At 36.2% G+C, this 19,468-nt stretch overlaps 1 protein-coding gene across 1 annotated transcript in view; it reads right to left on the bottom strand.

Annotated features, from left to right (window-relative positions):
* Window positions 1-19,468, bottom strand: part of LOC128247334 (dipeptidase 1-like) — a 117,234-nt gene that overhangs the window by 70,859 nt on the left and 26,907 nt on the right. Inside the window, exons 2-3 of the mRNA XM_089353958.1 lie at window positions 13,218-13,353; window positions 820-952 (exon numbers count right to left, since the gene is read on the bottom strand). Of these exons, the coding sequence (XP_089210084.1) occupies window positions 820-952; window positions 13,218-13,353 (269 nt within the window). The remainder of the gene's footprint in view (window positions 1-819; window positions 953-13,217; window positions 13,354-19,468) is intronic.

The raw sequence follows: 19,468 nt of genomic DNA, 5'->3' as shown, positions 1-19,468 counted from the left end.
TTTTAGGGAAAATAACCAATTTTCAAGAACTCATCGATGAAATCCACTATCACATATAGAAAAATTAATAATTAAAAGCACAATAAATGAGTATAATATAAAGTAAAGTAAATATCATAAGATAAATATAATAAAAAGATTACACGTGTTTCATAACCAATTTTCAAATAGAAATGAAATTTAAATCGATTAAAATCAATTGAAATTATCGAAAATAAATTCTATTCAAAAATATATATAAATCCACGCCTACGTAAATATAGACAAATTAACATTTGTCTTTTATAATAAGCACCGAAATGTGTGTATTAAGATTCAAATAAAATGATAATTTATTTTCGAACACAGAGACGCCGTTAAAACACCAGAAACATTGGATAAGTAACCCATACAAATTTTTCTGCTTTGTATAGGCAATTTACCCAATTTTTCTGCTGTTCTAACGGCGTGTCTGCGTTCGAAAAAACACTATTATCTTATTTGTATCCCTCTCCCCCCCCCTCTCTCTCTCTCTATACATATATATATAAGCTTCTTTTGATTACATACAGGGGCCAGTTTTTGTTAACAGAGTTATGAACGGCAATATATTGCAAGTAATGATATTCTTGATCTTGCTGGAAAGAGGAAGTAAAGCTAATCTCTATGAGGTTTGATCTCAGAACTTAAACATCGATGAAATTGAATACAATAATCTTTCGGTGAGTTGTTAAATTGTCTTGCTTTGTTTTCGTTTTGGGTTCTTTTTTTAAGTTATCTCATACGAATATGAATCGATTTTTTCAATAAATACCAATTGTTAGCGATTTTCATACTAACCTTGAGATGTAGTGACGAATTCAAATACTTCGGGATATTTTGCAACCAAATTCTTGATAATGTCAACTTGTTCCAAAGATTTAGTAACAGCATCTTTGAACTGAGTGTCGCAGGGGACGTAAGCAGCCCAAAACTGTGACAAAAAGAAAGTTATAAATGAAACATATGGTGTGAAAGTGGATTTATAAACACCCCACCAAGCTTATTGGAAAACTTAAACTTATAACTATAGTGTTGCACTGGCATTATATATATATATATATATATAGATATGCAGGGCAGGGAATCATCAATTAGTAATAAAATTAATAATTAACAATTTCTGCCGGGTAGCTCAGTATGAAAAAAACCTTCTTCGGTAAATAATTTATAATCATAAATATATAGGGATTGACAGTAACCTGCTTCTCCAACATGTTGGAGAAGCAGGTTACTGTCAATCCCTATATATTTATGATTATATATATATATATATATATATATATATATATATATATATATAACATATATATATATATATATATATATATATATATATATATATATATATATATATATATATATATATATATATATATATATATATATATATATATATATGTATGTATGTATGTATGTATGCATATATGTATGTATGTATGTATGAAGTTGTTGCAGATATAGGCATCTACAGCTTATACCCGAATAACAAAATGAGTGAATTGAAGCAGAAAGTATATGTTAGTCACTGAAAATTCGTGTGCTTTCAAAAGTACGTGTATCCATGAATATATGTTATTAGCATTTCCATTGGAGTTTGTCATCAAAGTAGAAATTATTTTTCTTGAGCATTGGACGAAGACCTTTCTCATAGCATTAGTATGTAAAATGAAGAGGATATGTTTGCCATCCAAATATATACCCCTCCTTTTTATATTTCTATGCAACTTATACTGATAAAACCACCATTATGTTGTCAATTCTTGTAGCAATACTTGCATAATAAATTTCCTTCAAAAATATTAGTATATAGGGTGGGAAATATCAAAATATACGATTATTTCTTATGGAAAATATATTTATGGAATTATTATTTATTAATTTCCTTGATTGTTTACTAATGCAATGCAAAATAGAAACACGCTACAAATTGCTTTGATTAGGTGTCATATTACTGGCAAAATCCTTAATGGTTCAGAATATGTCTTCGATGTAGCATTTTTATTTAATATCTTGACATTCTACTCTAAAATTGATTGAGTAATAAGTATTAAGTTGTTCTTTAATCATATAAAGATTACATATGTAAACAATGAGAGTATTATGTAACTGGTGTAGTGTCTGTTATATTTATGTTACTCTTTTGAAGAAGACTGGATTAAGGGCCAAAATATTAGTTGTATGAGCATTATGAAATAATATCAGTTTCTTATTCATATAGCCAAAGCTGATTGTGGTGTTCTGCGTTGATATTCTTCATACTGTAGTATTAATAACGTAAGTGAAGTATAATTTCAACTGATGCTATTGGAAGCCATTTTATATGTTGCTAATCCATTTGGGAAAAGCAAGAACGTCATAATAACATATTTTCATTTTCATATACAGTTGAGTTAAGGTTGGCAGTTTATTATGCATACGATTAGCGAACTTAAAATATCAAGAACTAATTTTGTCAATTTTATCAAATAGCTTAGCAGCAAAGAATGAAATGAGTGTTCTAAATAATAAAATGAGAAGCACCAAGACTGGAAGACAATAAAACACAGTAATCTAAAAAGTTATTTTTTAACTGGTCGAGATGCACCTCAGTTAATCGCGTTGGAAAAATAGTATTTCACCGAGGCCTTAAGCCATATTTTGTTATTGGTATATAATCGGTTCATTTGACTAGTTTCTTATTTTATTGACTTTGAGATCATTTTGACTTGAATTGACAGGAATCTGGGACTGACTCCACGTATACATGGTACTTATTTTGCTCACTCTTAAGGAGAAAAAGTAAGATTGATCCATGCACGATTCAAATTCAGTATGTTTATATACAAGATTAAGTAATGTTTAGGTGTAAAGCCAGATATTTCCAGGAGATTAATCACTTGCATTGGCCCGTTACTTGATAGTAATTTATTTTATTGAACCCGATTGGCTGGAAGACAACGTTGATCTAGGCACGATTTAATCTTGTAAGAACTAGAACAAATACCGCAAAGCATTTTCGCGACTGTCGTTAGACTCTGCCAAACCACCACCCCTGTACAAGATGAAATAATGTAATTCATTTAATCTGGCATTCTATGACTTCTGATATTCAATACTGTTGCATTTTGGAACATAATAGGCAATAAATATAATGAAACTTAAATTGTTATAAAAAGCGGTTGTAAGGGACTTTTTTCAGTTTCGCTCTAGTTCAACTCTAACCGAGTAGGACTGTGATCAAAAATATTAAAGTTGTGACCATGCAGTCATTTTAGGGCTATGACTAATATTACGTTATCTCATATGTGCTTTATTAAAGAAGGTAGGATGTGATTTGTGTAAGATATGACTTATAACATTTGATAGGTTGTAACACTACTTATATGAAGAGGCTTCCTCACAAGACTTGAGTGACTGATATGATTTTCTATACGAGAAATCAATACGTTACATAATATCCTATCAATATTGCTAATCGTCAATTACTGGTCATGAATCTTTGTGAGTTTCTTTGAGAGAAATCCAATTGCGATTTTCCGGAAAGTAAATTAAAAATGGAAAGAAATTTCTCGAGAATAATTATATTCAGATGTTTAAAAGGATTTGTGTAGGTTATGTTTTCTACTCCTAAGACATTTTAGTTAAGTTTTCACAATCTTTCACACGTTCATTATTCAGAAATAAATTATTGGTTTTGTTTGAATCAGAAACTTTGTCCCTATCAGTTTATGGTCAATAAATTATACTGGTATAATAGGCTACGATACAATAAACTTGAAGGATTTTTTTCATCACTTTATTATCATGCAATTAATTTTGATTTCCATTGATTGGCCTCTCTGGCGAGTGGAACAGCTATACAGTGGTCTGTTAATACTTAGCTGTTTATGCATATTGTTATATTTTACAACGTTGATGTTGTTTAGCACCTCTGGTCAACTTTGGTCAACCGGATTATGATGAGAGGGCTCCAGCCGTGGACATCCCATCCACTTCTCTCTATTTAAGAATACTTTATCCACTACGTTCTTTTTTTTTTTTTTCTTGAGGAGGAAAGATGTAATCAGAAAAATATTTGATTGCACTTCTTAAAGTTTCTCTTCTTAAAAGTGAACCAAATCTACAAGCATTTCTTCATTATGCTTCAATGGCATCTATTTGTCTTTTAAATTCATTTGTAGTGTTACTATGTTTTTAGACTATTAACCTTTAATTAGAAATTCCATCATTCCATTTCACGATCGTAGAATTCCATTAATTTGATTATAGACCAGCGAATTCAATTTTTCTTCCTTGAATCAATCATTATTCGAAAGGCACTCAACCGTCTAAGAAGGGGCTATTTTCATAATGTAATCCAGGGTTCACTATTCCTGTAAATATGACAAAATGATTAGCTATGTTTGAATGCTTTTCATAGTTGCCTCTTTTTCCAACATATAGGACATGTGTTTTACTTTTTACGCTTCAGTACTGAAATCCAGCATTAAAAAAAAACCACGTTTATTTTATAGTGCTGCGCTTATTTACAAGGATGGCTCTTGCCTCATTATGGTAATTATTGTATTCCATATTTGTTTAAGCGTAAGTCAGTCCTGATTGAGATCTACGACCAAAGTTGTCTCAGCTAGTGACATTCCCGTTGTTTTGAATTATTTATTTATTTTTTATTTTTTTTGCATCACCCGTCTTGTCTAGAATATCGATCTACTGGAAGCTATCCAGAAACAAATGCCTCCGTCCGTCACCATATCTTGAACGTCTTAGTTATCTGATCATTGACGCTCTAAGATTTCAATGTCTAACAACAGCCTCACTAGAAGTTCACCATCTTCCCAAATATGTGGGGTGTGTACTGAGTCAAAAAGTGTGTGTGGCTGCTCGTATAGTGGTATGTGTGGTGACGCTATTGAAGGTGTGTGGAGTGTAGATAATGGTGTGTGGTGTGGGTGCTGAGAAGTGGTTAGTGCTAGTGTGTGTGGAGTGGGAAGGTGTGTGTATGTGTGTGTAAACGTGTGTGAAGTGAGTGATGATTTCAACAGTGCACATGGGTGTGTATAGCGATGCGTGTGTCGTGAAGGTACGGAGGTGGGTGGTATACAGGTGTGTATGGGAAGAGTTGCAGTTAAATGTGGGAGGTGAGTGAGATTCCGTGTGGGGAAGCCCGTCATATGTGTGTGTGTGTGTGTGTGTGAGAGAGAGACGGGATTCCCCACAGTTTTCAGCGAAATTCACTCATAATGCATTGGTTGACTCTAGGCTGTAGTAAAAGATACTTGCCCAGGGTGCCGCTACTAAAGGGAACTCTTTAACCACATAAGCGTGTCTGCGCGTATGACTAGACAATCCACTTTTAAAAAGGAAGACAGTACCTAGCGCATATATTGTGCTAGTTGTGTGTGTGTGTGTGTGTGTGTGCGTGTGTGTGTGTGTGTGTGTGTTTGCGTGCGTGCGTGTGTGTGTGTGTGTGTGTGTGTGTGTGTGTGTGTGTGTGTGTGTGTGTGTGTGTGTTTAAGCATAAATTATACAAAGTTTCGAAAATCAGATTTGATGTTGTATCTACAGTTGTAACAAGGTACAGACAAGAGCAAGTGGAGTTATTGTGGACGATCAACAGTTTCCCATGAACGCAAGTATTCCTTCTCCACGCCACCTTATTTTTCAATGGAAACATAAGGTCGTATCAACCGCTTTGTTAGATGCTGGTATATACTAAGCAGGATTGCATAGTATCTATTATATAATACATATCTCGAGAAGCTTTAAACTTTTATCTTCTTTTCTGCTCTAGGAACAAGGCCCGAAATTTTGGGGGAGGGGACCAGTTGATTAGATCTTCCCCAGTACGCAACTGATACTTAACTTATCGACCTCAGCGGAATTTGAACTCAGAACGTAAGGACAGACGAAATACCGCTAAACATTTCGCCTGGCCTGTTAACGTTTTCTGCCAGCTTTTATCTTTATATTAATCACTATGTTAATATCCCGTTAGATTTTCTTAAAATCCACAAAAACATTTTAGTGCATACGTACACATTCAATATACATTTAAACTTATTTACTATCCACATAATTTCAAACATTCAATGGAAAATGTTTTCCTTTATCCTCTTTTGTCTACCATTCTATTACTAGCCTACGCTTGTATTTCTTAGAATACAAATTTCACAGTACTCCTTGAGGTCGATATTGGTTAGCACTCCGTCGGTTACGACGACGAGGGTTCCAGGTGATTCGATCAAACGGAACAGCCTGCTCGTGAAGTTAACGTGCAAGTGACTGAGCATTCCACAGACACGTGTACCATTAACGTAGTTCTCGGGGAGATTCAGCGTGACACTGAGTGTGACAAGGATGGCCCTTTGAAATACAGGTACAATAGAAACAGGAAGAAAGAGTGAGAGAAAGTTGTGGTGAAAGTACAGCAGGGTTCGCCACCATCCCCTGCCGGAGCCTCGTGGAACTTTAGGTGTTTTCGCTCAATAAACACTCACAACGCTCGGTCAGGGAATCGAAATCGCGATCCTACGATCGCGAGTCCACTGTCATAACCACTGGGCCATTGCGCCTCCACTGAGGTCGATATAGATGAGGGGCGAATTCAGTGTTTCTACATGCCTTCGAATAAATGAAGCTATCACTTTTACAGATCATAAAAGACACAATGCTGAAAGTTTAGTTGCATGTGTAACCAAAATAGCCGAGAACACAGTACTACAAATCAAACAATTTCAATGGCAAACTAAAAGTACCAAAATTATCACACTCTCTTCAATAATAAATATATGGGACAATCGATGTTTCCGAAGGAGCCTAGATTATTTTCTTATTTATTTAGATTATTGTTGTTTTGTTGTACGTTTGTCGTAAGTCAAACACGTTGTTTTCAGTTTCCGTCCTGCTTTTACTATGACTATTTAGCTATAGAGAGCAAAATACTTGCAGCTGTCGATGTGAAGTATATAAGTATCTATGCAACAAAATCAACCCACTGCATTTACTTTCTATCTTTCGCTCTCTCTCTCTCTCTCTCTCTCTCTCTCTCTCTCTCTCTCTCTCTCTCTCTCTCTCTCTCTCTCTCTCTCTCTCTCTCTCTCTCTCCATCTATCTATCACACACTCACGCGCGCACTCTTTGCCTTCTTTGTATCTTCTCTACTTACTCTCACTCACTTGCTTATTTCTCTCTGTTTTCATGAATTACAAATAGTACACTGAAAAAAAGATTCTAAAAGCAGGTGTCGCTTATCTGAAGAGAAATAAGAACCCTTGGATTTATCTGAAAAAAAATATGCTAACAACAAAGACAGAATACATATTTCGATATCTGTAGTAAATTTCTAGCTGTTCATATGTATATATACGCAGAGGAATGCTTGTGTATGTCAGTGCATCAATATATCCATCCATTTATTTATGTATTTATATGTGTGAGAGTATGTATGTGTATTAGTGTGCGTGTAGTGAGTACAAAGACATCATGTATGTATTGATCGATAGGTTGGTAATGAATGACGCGACCATTACTGAGTATTTAATGGAAAGCTGGTACCTAATCGATCGGTAATGCCCGTATGTGTGAATGTGTCCTTATCTGCCGACATCCATATACATTACATTATTATTATTATTATTGACTGAGAGAGCAGTGCATGCCATCAAAGTGACACTGGGGTAAAATATACAAAGCCCATTATACCCATCATGACTACCCGTCTGATAAGGGTACACCAGGCACATGCATGCATCACAACCATATGAGCGTGACATGGTGATCTCATATCAAAATAAACAGCACATGACCTCGCAGGTGGGGCCCAGGTAGCCCATTCCGCTTAAAATGTCCCTGAATAAGGTTTGTTTAAGGATGTTGAGCAAAACACCCATATATATATACCCTGATATGCATGTATATACACATGTAGATGTAAGTATGTCCATATATGTGTGTATACATGTATATATATTCTTTGTATTATTACATTATTGAACGCACACGTCCTTTTTTGCAAGTAAGTCTACTATTATTCTGACGTGACTATCTTTCTATCTATCTATCTATCTATCTGTCTTTCTATCTATCTATCTATCTTTCTATCTATTTATCTATCTGTCTTCCTCCATCTTTCTATCTATACCTCTGTCCTGGCCTCTACTTCACTGCTATACCCTTCTGTCCCTTCCTCCTTGTTCCACTTCCTCCCTCCACCATCCTCTCAATCTATTTATCTATCTGTCTTCCTCTATCTTCCCATCTACCCCTCTGTCCTGGCCTCTACTTCACTGCTTCTGTCCCTTCCTCCTTGTTCCACTTCCTCCCTCCACCATCCTCTCTGCTCTCGTGTGACCTGTGGTCAACTTTCTTTTCACTCCAGCCGCTGTGAAGGCAAGACGAACTACTAGCGTTCTACCTCAGATTTGCGTTTGGCCGTACGGCTTTTGAATGTTGTTTTCACTGTCCATTTTTTCCTGTCTTGGTTTGTGTTTGCCACCTTGGAATCCTCTGTGTAGTGGGTTGATCCACTACTCAGGAAGAGACTATTCTAGAGTACGTTCTGTCTTGTCTTCGAAACGTCTAGATAGAATAGAGACAGCTGATGAAGGGATATTCCAAGTGGCTTTCCGTTTTCCTATGTGTTCGTTCCGTTGTCTGTAGTTTATTGTTCTAACGTCCTGTACCCTGATATGCATGTATATACACATGTAGATGTAAGTATGTACATATATGTGTGTATACATGTATATATATTCTTTGTATTATATATATATATATATATATATAGTCAGTCCAAACATGAACAAGCAAGAAAAAACAACAACGCGAGGACGTGAAATAAGTACAGTGTTATTGGACGCTCAGGAAAGGAAAGAAAAGAAAGAGGATTTCACGTTTCGAGCGAAGGTCTTCATCAGAAATATAGAAAAACTCCAAAGAAGGGAAGACGGAGAAAAAAAATCGCCAACAATACACACGCGGTCACATATTGAAATGACCGGAAGAGAATGGGTGAAGAAAAAGTGCTTTCTAAGACAGGAGAGTGCAAGAGAAGGAGGTGTGTGTGTGTATGTGAGGGTATGTGCGTGCGCTCAGGTCTCTGTCACCCACTTTTCATTGTTTGACATGTCATCGGACGGAATTTTGTCCAACGTCTTTCATCAAAAGAAAATTCACATAATTTTTGAAATATATTTTCATTGTTTGACGAATCTGTTTAGGGTTGTGGTATACATTTAAGATTCCGGGTGGATTTAATTTGAAGAGGGGATATTGAGTAAGTTGTTCAACATGTGAAGATTCTGTTGCTTTCGTATTACCTAAATTTTAAAACAGAAATCTACCAAACGATAACACATCAAATCATTCTCAATAGGTTTTGGCAAGTTCATACATGGATATCTGGTCGTTGTTGTTTATCGTCGACGAAGAACACTTCCCTTTAGTATGTTCATAACACACTTGATTCACTGGTATTAGCAAACTTTGAGACACCAGCGTGTTTCAGTCTTATTGTGTATGTTCTCAATCAAAGGTATCCCACAGGATCGATGTATCTAACAAGAATACAGACTCTTGGTTATGGAAATTAGTGAATACATTATTTTCTTATATATATATATAGTGTATCTGCCAAACAGATGATAAGTCATAATGCACAAGCAGAACAATGAGAATTCAAACAATATCCTGTCTATTCATTCTCAATACCTTTTGGCAGAATCGAACGTAATTTTTTTTAACCTGTTTCTTTTTACTTTCTAATTGTTAACCTACGGCCTTGTATCTTATAATACAAATTGCAGAATATGCAGGTGAGGTTGAATTAATCTTAATAACAATACAGAAACAGTGTTTTCACGAGCCTTCGAATAAAAGATGTAGAAGTGTCAGCTATAATTTTTCCTATCAGAAAATATATATGCTGAAAGGGATATGCTTTACTGTTTCTGTGCATTCGTGTCAATGTGTGTGAATAACTCATATCAACACAGACTAGATGCATTCACAAGAGAGAAAAAGAAATGCAAGTAAAATACTTATGTTTAAACAACCGAAAAACATGACAGATTACCATTGAAAGAAAAGTTGCAAAACGGGAGAAAGAAAGAAAATGTCCAAGACAAAATAATTCATGAGTTATTTCGCAGATTTCAGCTGTCGTTCTCATTTTACTATTTGGTAAAAATAAAGCTATATGAAATGTCACTTTCTTGGATGACACGTGTTTTTCTAGTGTTTCGAACCTGTAATGAATGGCCGTCGGACATATTGGCTGTAAACAATTCTCTATGATATACAAAGCATTGGTGTTAAGATGGATTTTGACCATGATGAATCGATATTGTAACAGTGTAAAAGTCTAAACAATGGATGTTGATGACAAAAGATAAAAATAATTACTGTTACGGTTGAATGGAAGTTGGAAAACAACGGGTTGGACAGGTTTGGCATTTGTTTTTTTGTTTTCTGTGGATGTTTACAGTATGCTTCTTTCGGTCAGGAGAACGAGCAGAAGCAATTAAAATTCCAAATTGCTTTTCAACTTTACATTGCGAGAATTGAGGCAGATGCTCATTTTTCTGTGATTGGTGTACGGAGAACTCCTTCGAGGAAACCTAACCAGATGAACATGAATATACACTTAGAGGAATATACTGCGTGTCTGAAAATATCGGGAAACTAGAATATTCCGGCAAATCATGTAAAATCAAATATTACAAAAAAAAAGAGCAAAAACGACTGAGAGATTTACAGAAATAAGGGGCAACACCAATTTTAAGGAATGGCTTTAAATAATTGATTAAAAACTCTATAAAATGTAGAAACCAAAGCAAATAACGAGATGGATATTTTGAAAATCAGTTTAACAGTATAAAAGTTGGCTTATCCACATAGTTTCCAGTTAGAAATGAGCATCTTTTATAGATAATCGAAAAAATTCATAATTTAAGACTTTTTCCTTGCTTCTGAACCTGTTGTAACAGGTTTTATTACATCTACAACGCTACTATACGACTTACATCAACCTACCTTTCATTCTTTATCACAGGTCATTTCACATGTCACAAGGAACGCCATCTACTTTCTTAAATGGAGAAACTGGCTGCAGGTTAACAGATTATAGCTCGGAACATCCACAAGATGGCCACTTAAACAATACCACATTGCCTGTCGCTCGTCACTTCAATCCACCAACCAATGCTATTTTCTGCCTCTCTCTCGGTCTGTTGCGTTATTTTGTATCATTGCTACTACTTCCTCAGATGCTCCACTATTCTCAGGCATGAATAGTTCAATATCGTTCGCATAACTGCACTCCACTCTTTTTCACCGCACTCTACCATAACATACCACATGTCTGAACATTCATAAAAACTTAACATATCACACACAAACTAGCATACAAGTATAATTACTAACATCTCACGTGCGCAAAGATATCAACAGTCGGCTAGTGTCAGTGCTGGACACACGTACATAAAATATCGGCTAGTGTCAGTGCTGGACACACGTACATAAGCATCGGCTAGTGTCAGTGCTGGACACACGTACATAAAAACACGTCGATACACACACCATGTTACCTTATGCTATCCCGCACACCTTCACCCAAACTAACATAAATGCATATGAAACATTGCACACACATCACACATTTCATACTACATACATTAATCTTATACATCCATGCTACAACATAGATTTAGTATGTTTATGTTGTGGTATCATGCATAGACGCAATTACAAGCACTAGCTTCATACACACATGTATACGATCGCACTGATATAAACACGCCTGTACCTAATACACATTATCTTCGGCCTCTTTTTCCTACCAACTACACAGTCACTAATACAAATACGAAGAAAGAGGCGAGTATCAAACAAGCAATTGACAGTATGTAATTCCAACTTAGCAGCTCTGCGCAGCCTTTATACATGACGCACACTGAATAGTTCCCATTCTTCTACTCTTTTGGAGGCAACTAAAGCACATTGGCAGGTAAGGTGAGAAACCGACGTATCCTTATTTAGAGAACTGGGACTCTGAATTGGTTACGAGACAAAGAATCCTTCGCAATTGTTGGAATGTATGAGAGTCGGTTCTTGACCTAAAAAGTAGGACGTTTTCGGTTAGTGTCAGTGCTGAACACCAGATCCTCGAATGTTGATAATAAAATGCCCTTTCTTTCATTGGAGACTTGTTATAAAACCTATATTTAACAAAATATAGAGCGAAATATATATAGAAATTATAACCTATTTATTTAAAGATACAAATACGAAGCAAGAGGCGACTATCGAACAAGCAAAACAAGGGGAATTTAACAAAAGAGGAATTAACTGAAATCATATTTACAATAAGGACATTGGCCGACCAGATTCTTGCAAAATTGTTAATGAGAACAATTCCAACTTGACAAAAAGAATTGGTGTATTTTGCAACGTAAATAAAATAATGGCTAATACTTATATAATGACCAACAAAGTGGAATATATATGTTTCTACAAGATTCAAATATAAGATACAATAATCAATAAACTCTATAAACACTAGCATTTCAACATACTTTGTTGACGTTCCATCGAATAAACTATTGCAAAAGTTGTTAGTAATATTTAGCAAAAGCTGCCAAATCTCCTTCAAATCACATCCTACCGCCTTAAAAAAAAATGAATATACTGAATAATGTTTAACGAACTATTTTGTAGTCGAGCATAATTAAATCATTTCGTATTATTGAAAGGTATTGAAACGAAACGCGCTAACAATTTATTAACCGAACAAGCTGCCAAGAATGAGCTATTTGTGAAACCTTACTTATCCGATTTACCTAAGCTACAAGTAATAGCGGGCTTATAAGCAATATCTCCGTGAAAAATTAAAGTGGGTACTCGATCACTAACTAAATTGCAATACGAGGTTGATACTAGTCCAGAAGTTATTTCATATACGAAATTTTATATAGGAAAACAAGTTGTACACATCTATCTATTACATACACTATCGGTTAATGTGTGTATGTGTTTGCGTGTGTATTCTGTATGAGAGTATAACATTGAATAGTGTTGTCTTAGCTACATCATTCATAACAAAGACTGAATTGTCATGGCTAGAATGTCTCTGATAATAGATCTGCGTAATAAAGGCTGTCCTGGGGACAAACAGCAATATAATCAACAAAAACAAGGAAACTGAAAGTCAAAAGCTTTACCTGTGCACCAACCATTCCTTCTTTTAGTCGTGGAATATCGGTTTGTGAAACCTCCCAAACTTTGTCCAAGCTGCTGTAAAAATCGGTTTCATTCACTCCAGTATACATACGAATTCTGTATGGTAAATCATTATGCCTTCAAAAATAAAAGTGATGAATAAATAATATAAAATTATAAACATGATGTAATAATTTTACTGAAAGATATTCACGCATACTTTGAAAATTTGCATTTATTTTCATAGAGTTTTGTTCATTAAAGAACAAAGTATCTACTCCTCCAAAGATAATTATAATTTCAAAAATAGAAAAGCGGATGGTTTTAAAAGAAGGCTTAGAAGTTTAAATACTATTGACACCTGAAAACAATAACTATATACTTTCATGATGAATGGAATAATAAATTGATTCTTCCTTTCTACGGGAAAACTTAATTGCATTTCGCTATTCGGTGCGATACAATCTTTGAGAAAATACTTTTACGATATTTAATTACGACTTTTTATGTTTCCCGGTTCAAATACTGCCGAGATCATCTTCTCTTTTAATTTTTCCGACGTCGATGAAATAAAGTACCAGTTAACTGCTGTGGTCGATTTAGTCAACTGAAATGCTCCCTTGAATACCATACTTTATTGTCAGTAAAGCAGGGTGCTTTTGTTAGAAATTAATGTTTATTGTTCTCAAGCGATAATGAATTGTCGGAGTTGGTAAAATGTCGGATGTTCATTTTAGTTACAATCCTCTACGTCGTATGTTTGAATTTTGCCTCGATCAACTTTGTCTTTCATCTTACAAAGTTTGATAGAACAAAATACTTGTAAAGTACTGGAGTCGATTTAATCAACCAGCCCCCGCTCCAAAATATTGCTGGTCTTACGCTTAAATTTGAAACTATTAGCATTATTAATAATGAGTCGTTACATGAACTTCGAACGCAAGGTCAAACTGAAGTGTTTGACCCGAGCAAAACAAAAATAGTGTAATAGGTGTACAACAACATGTAGTAAACGAATATGAAAAAAGTACGCGCTCGCAAACGGGGGCTGTAGGGAGAGGACTCGGAAAATCCACACCAGGGGGCCTTGACCTTTAAAATCCAGTGTTTGACTCGAGCAAAGAAAAAATGTTTAAATAGTGTAAGGTCGACTTGGCCTTGTTGAACTGGACACCAAGAGCGCCGATAGCGTCGAGGCAACCTGATTCTGCTGTCTCTTAAGGTAACCATGGCGCCAGGGCGGGCGACCCCGGCACTACTTTTTCGTGGTGAGAGAGCTTACGCCCTCTGAGGGAGAGGCGGCTCGTGATGGCATGTCCAACCCACGCAGGTCCCTCCCGTACGAGAGTAACCAAAGGTACCGAAACTCCCCCTCCGGCTCTCCTCAGGTACGAGCCGACCAAATAGGCGCCGGTCCGTAACTGGTTGCCGTGGATCTGCACCGGCGTCGAACCCGGGACAATACGGCTACCTGGCGACCCCGGAGGCACCGCCCCACCCAAATATACCGGGTGTTTATGTAAGGTCATAATTGTACAGATCAGCGCGAAGACGTTTCCCTTGGACGGGTGGTTCGTCCAAGAAAGTCGAACGTCCCGCAATTGTATGTAGACCCTCACCTCACCTGTGGTGGACGGGTGTTAATGTGTAGTCATGTGTTGAAAACCCGATCAGAAACGCGACTAATACAAACTTAATTTGTATTAGTATTTCAAGGTAAGAAATAAATATTACTCTGAGGGTGTTACTGAACAAAAAAAGGCACGATGGTATACGGGACAACATACCTTATCGTATTTAATGGGGGTTTTTTTCTGAGTTCAAATCCCTCTGATAAAGACTTTTTATCGTTCTGAGTTTTATGAAAGAAGAACAGTGACGTACTAGAATCTATATAATCATCTATACCTCCAACCAAAATATGAGAACGTTTATCTATCAATGTTAGAAATTGAAAATTATTGTTCAAAGCAGTAAATGGCAAAATTGATAGAGGGTTAATCAGAAAATGCATTTTACACCGTTTTTGTATCTGCAAGTCAATCAAAAATGGGTAAGATTAATTTAATAACAGTCGAATATTTCTGAAAGCTGAAGAATACATAGAACACAAACCATACTTAAGTTGGTAAGTGAAAAAGTCCTTTAGCATAAATTAGATGGCGATATACTGACGATGGCAAACAGCTATGGTAAACAACTTCGGATGTGTTTTTGGTCTTTTAAAACCTTAGCTTGGGTATAGTCCATTCACAACCTTCATGCCTTCAGGACGACAAATAGATATAGATCTTTGTGTGAAAATAATTCAGTGATTCTTTTAGTTTTATTTTCAGTAACTGGATTGCGGCCGCGCTGGAGCACTGTCAAAAAAGGTTTAGTCGATCGAATTGATCACAGTAATGACTTCTGATACCTGATCCATGCATCTCTTTTTGTTGAGCTGTTAAGTTACGGGGGACATAGACACACACCAGTTGTCAAGTAAGGAGAGACAAACGCAAACGCAAATACTTAGATACACACATGCAAAGATACACATACAGGCACAAGCACACAAATACAGACATACACACACATACATGGCTGGTTTCTGCACAGTATCCGTCGATCAAATTCATTCATAAAAACGGTGTTGTTGTAGATGATACTTCCCCAAGGTACTACTCTATGGAACGGAACCCATAATCACATAGATACGAAGATCTTTTTAACTACATCCATACCTGTATCATGCCTCATTAGAGAAATTTAATTAATAATCTTGAAAATTCCAGTACATTTTATTTTGGTGAGAAAGAGCTATACAATCGTCATAGAAGCCACCTCAATGGAACGTGCCTTGACAAAAGCTAAATAATAATGTTTCCGTTCTAGAATTGAATGAGTTGCACAATGTTACCGTGATATAATGACGATTTCTTTCGTAAGCACAGAGCAACTGGTTTTCGTTGAAGAATAATTAATGAGACAGCGAAAATTTAATGACATTTTGAAAGATAATTAGTTCCATTAATTTGTTATTATTTGATTTCATTTAATTTATCATTGAGTAGAATGCTAAGCATTCCAACCGAGACCATCCCGTCGTTTATATAGGATTAGTTATATAAGGCTATATTATGTACAGTTCCTTTAGCTGACAGAATCGCTTGCACGACGGACAAAGTGTTTAAGCTGTATCACTTCCGTCTTTATGCTCGGAGATCCAATTCCATCGAAGTCTACTTTGCTTTTCATCCTTTTTGGAGTCGATAGTAATCCATCATTTGAATTAGATTCGACCTCTATTTCTAGCGGATTGAGAGACCACTTAGATGCTACCTTAATGTTGTTGAGTGAGAATAATGGACTTAAGCAATCCAGCTATGACCATTTCATCTTTGCTCAAAGGTACGTCATCCATGTCAGTATCGTTTTCATTAATCTTTTAAAAAATGATAAAGCATCAGTAATCAACTTAGGGTCCACAAGATGGCACTGGTTGTCGCTTAGCTGTGCTCAAAATATCAAAAGGCTTTTGTGCAAAATATAGATACAATTATAGTTACATACCTTTCAACTAAGAAATAAAACTGGGAAAATGAGTTTGTTATTGCTTTATAAAATCGGCTTATTGGATATATGGCTTTCAGAAGCATCGGCTCCGTGGAAATAAAGTTAAGAACCAGTACAACAGGATATAAATGGAGAGCAGTGTTAACTGGTATTTTTAGTAAGTTGCATCACTACATAAAGGCTTTATGATTGTCTTGTAAAGCGAAATGGTTCTAACTCGTATCATGAGAAAGCTTTCTTTACAAACTTCCATAACATGGAAGTCAATAGAAACATGTGATTTTGCAACACACAATTACAACAAAAGTTTCCGAAATGCAAGCCTTCAATAGAGTAGAAGATTGCAATAAAATGAGAAAGATAAATGTACACTATTGACATTGCTTAATCCCAGGTCTCATTTACATATAAAATAGGCAACCTCTATGTGAGTCTATTACAGTTCAGTACCATCCCAATTCGCTGATGATGATGAAAAGTAGAACAAGCTCAAAGAAAAGAGTGCCAAATATTGTTGGCATTGATTTTATATTTATTTATAACCATAGAAATTCTATGACATTTATATAAACAATTTTACATATCTATGAACAAAATACAATTATTTCTTTCACCGATGTAACTGCCTTGCTGTGATAACAGGGCATGCCAGTTGGTTTGCATGACTTATTTACATAACTGTTTCCCACCGATCTTTTCCCCTCATAACTTCCAGAAAAACGGATATTTTTTAGTGAAACTGTCTACATATACACTTCAGATGGCGCATAACTCAGTGGTTAGAGCGTCAGGCTCACAATCATGAGGTAGTGAGTTCGATTCCCGAACCGGGCTGTGTGTTGTGTTCTTGAGCAAGACACTTTATTTCTCATTGCTCCAGTTCACTCAGCTGTAGAAAATGAGTTGCAACATCACTGACATGGAGAGGTAAGGCTGGTATGCATGGCTGAACCTTGCCCGGACTTGTGCCTCGGAGGGGAACCTTCTAGGTGCAATCTCATGGTCAGTCATGACCGAAGGGGATCTATACTCTTTATACACTTCAGATAGTATAGATTCCGATTATATAGGAATTTGTTGTGAAAATGTTTTCCGAGATGGAGATAAGAATTTTGAAAATTCACACAATTTGGTTGTTTCTTCATAACACGCTGAAAATCGATAATTTTAAACGAAATTTCGTACAAATTCCTTTCGGATGGTGTACAATAACATCGGATTTTAATGTGAAAAAAACTGGTAGACGTGCATGCATACATACTGCTACTCGCCACACATATCAAGCGACAAGTGACCATTCCTAAAGCGTGAAAACTACACGTAAACTTTTGTTTTCCTCATGGCAGCGTCCTTGTAAGCTGTTTGAAACAGGACAAGTGTTTCGGCTGCCGCTTTCCCTGGCAGATAACAGAATTTCACGGAAGCACGCTGTTCCTTCATTTCAGTCATCACAAAAATCGACGAGCAGGGGAGAAGCACCGCAAAACAAAGACGCACCACGTGGCAGTACGATTTCACTCTACGGCGCCGCATCAAGAGGCTTCTAGCGGCGGAAACCTGAACTACAATGGGTTAGTCCCATATACAGCGTTTTCGGTTACTTTTGGGTACCCCCTTGTATCTGCAAAAACGAGACTTAAAATTTGAAAATCATTGTGATGTGTGTCAGTATGTATGTGTCCGCTCTCATTATTATTCTTCCCATTAGATTCCGATGTAATCGTAATTTACACTGTCTGAAAAGTATTTGCCCTTTTATTTATTTATTATTATTATTTGGCTTCTTTCAGTCACAAGACTGCGGCCATGCTGGGGCACCGCCTTGAAGAATTTTTAATCCAATGAATCGACCCCAGTGCTATAGTAGAAAACATCTGCCCAAGGTGTCACACAGTAAGACTGAACCCTGAGCCATATGATTGGGAAGCAACCACATGGAACCACACAGCCACGCTTGCGCCTATTCATACTTTTTACGATGCAAACACGTCATTAACGATTTGATGGGATGGGATCTGCCGATACTATAGCTATCACTACTTCACTTGTACTTATTTTTTCAACCCCAAAAGCATGAAGCGCAAAGTTGACTTCAGCGGGATTGAAAGGTAGAACAGAAATAATTCAAACAAATACCAAAAATCATTTTACCGATGTTGTAACGATTCTGCTCACTCGCCGTCTTAGAAGTTCTCAAATATAAAAAGATCAATTTAAATTACTGAAAGACGGCCGTTAATACTATAATAGTTAACATTACTTATAAGCTTACTCTCAAATTTGGCAAGCATTTTCATTTCTCTACTGAACAACAATCTTGAGAAGTTGTTTGGTCTTAGAAAAATGGATACTTGGGCAACTTTTCAGAAGCAATTAACAATCCCAGTTTCAAATTCGTCTATGATAATCCTTTGAAACCATCCACGGTTGAAACAAATATTCTTTAAGTTCAAATTTTGAATCCGATTGATAGAAGTGAGCACATCTGTCTTCCATTTTAAAGACAACATTTATTTAGTCCAATATAAAAGTCATTTAGGGCGGCGAGCTGCTAGAAACATTAGCACGCCGGACGGAATTCTTAGCGGTATTTCGTCTGTCTTTACGTCCTGAGTTCAAATTCCGCCGAGGTCGACTTCGCTTTTCATCTTTTTGGGGGGTCGATTAAATAAGTACCAGTTACGCACTGGGGTCG

This window comes from Octopus bimaculoides, chromosome 1, assembly GCF_046866305.1.
Source record: "Octopus bimaculoides isolate indiv1 chromosome 1, ASM4686630v1, whole genome shotgun sequence".
NCBI lineage: Eukaryota > Metazoa > Mollusca > Cephalopoda > Octopoda > Octopodidae > Octopus > Octopus bimaculoides.
This window is presented reverse-complemented; position numbering and strand designations above follow the sequence as displayed.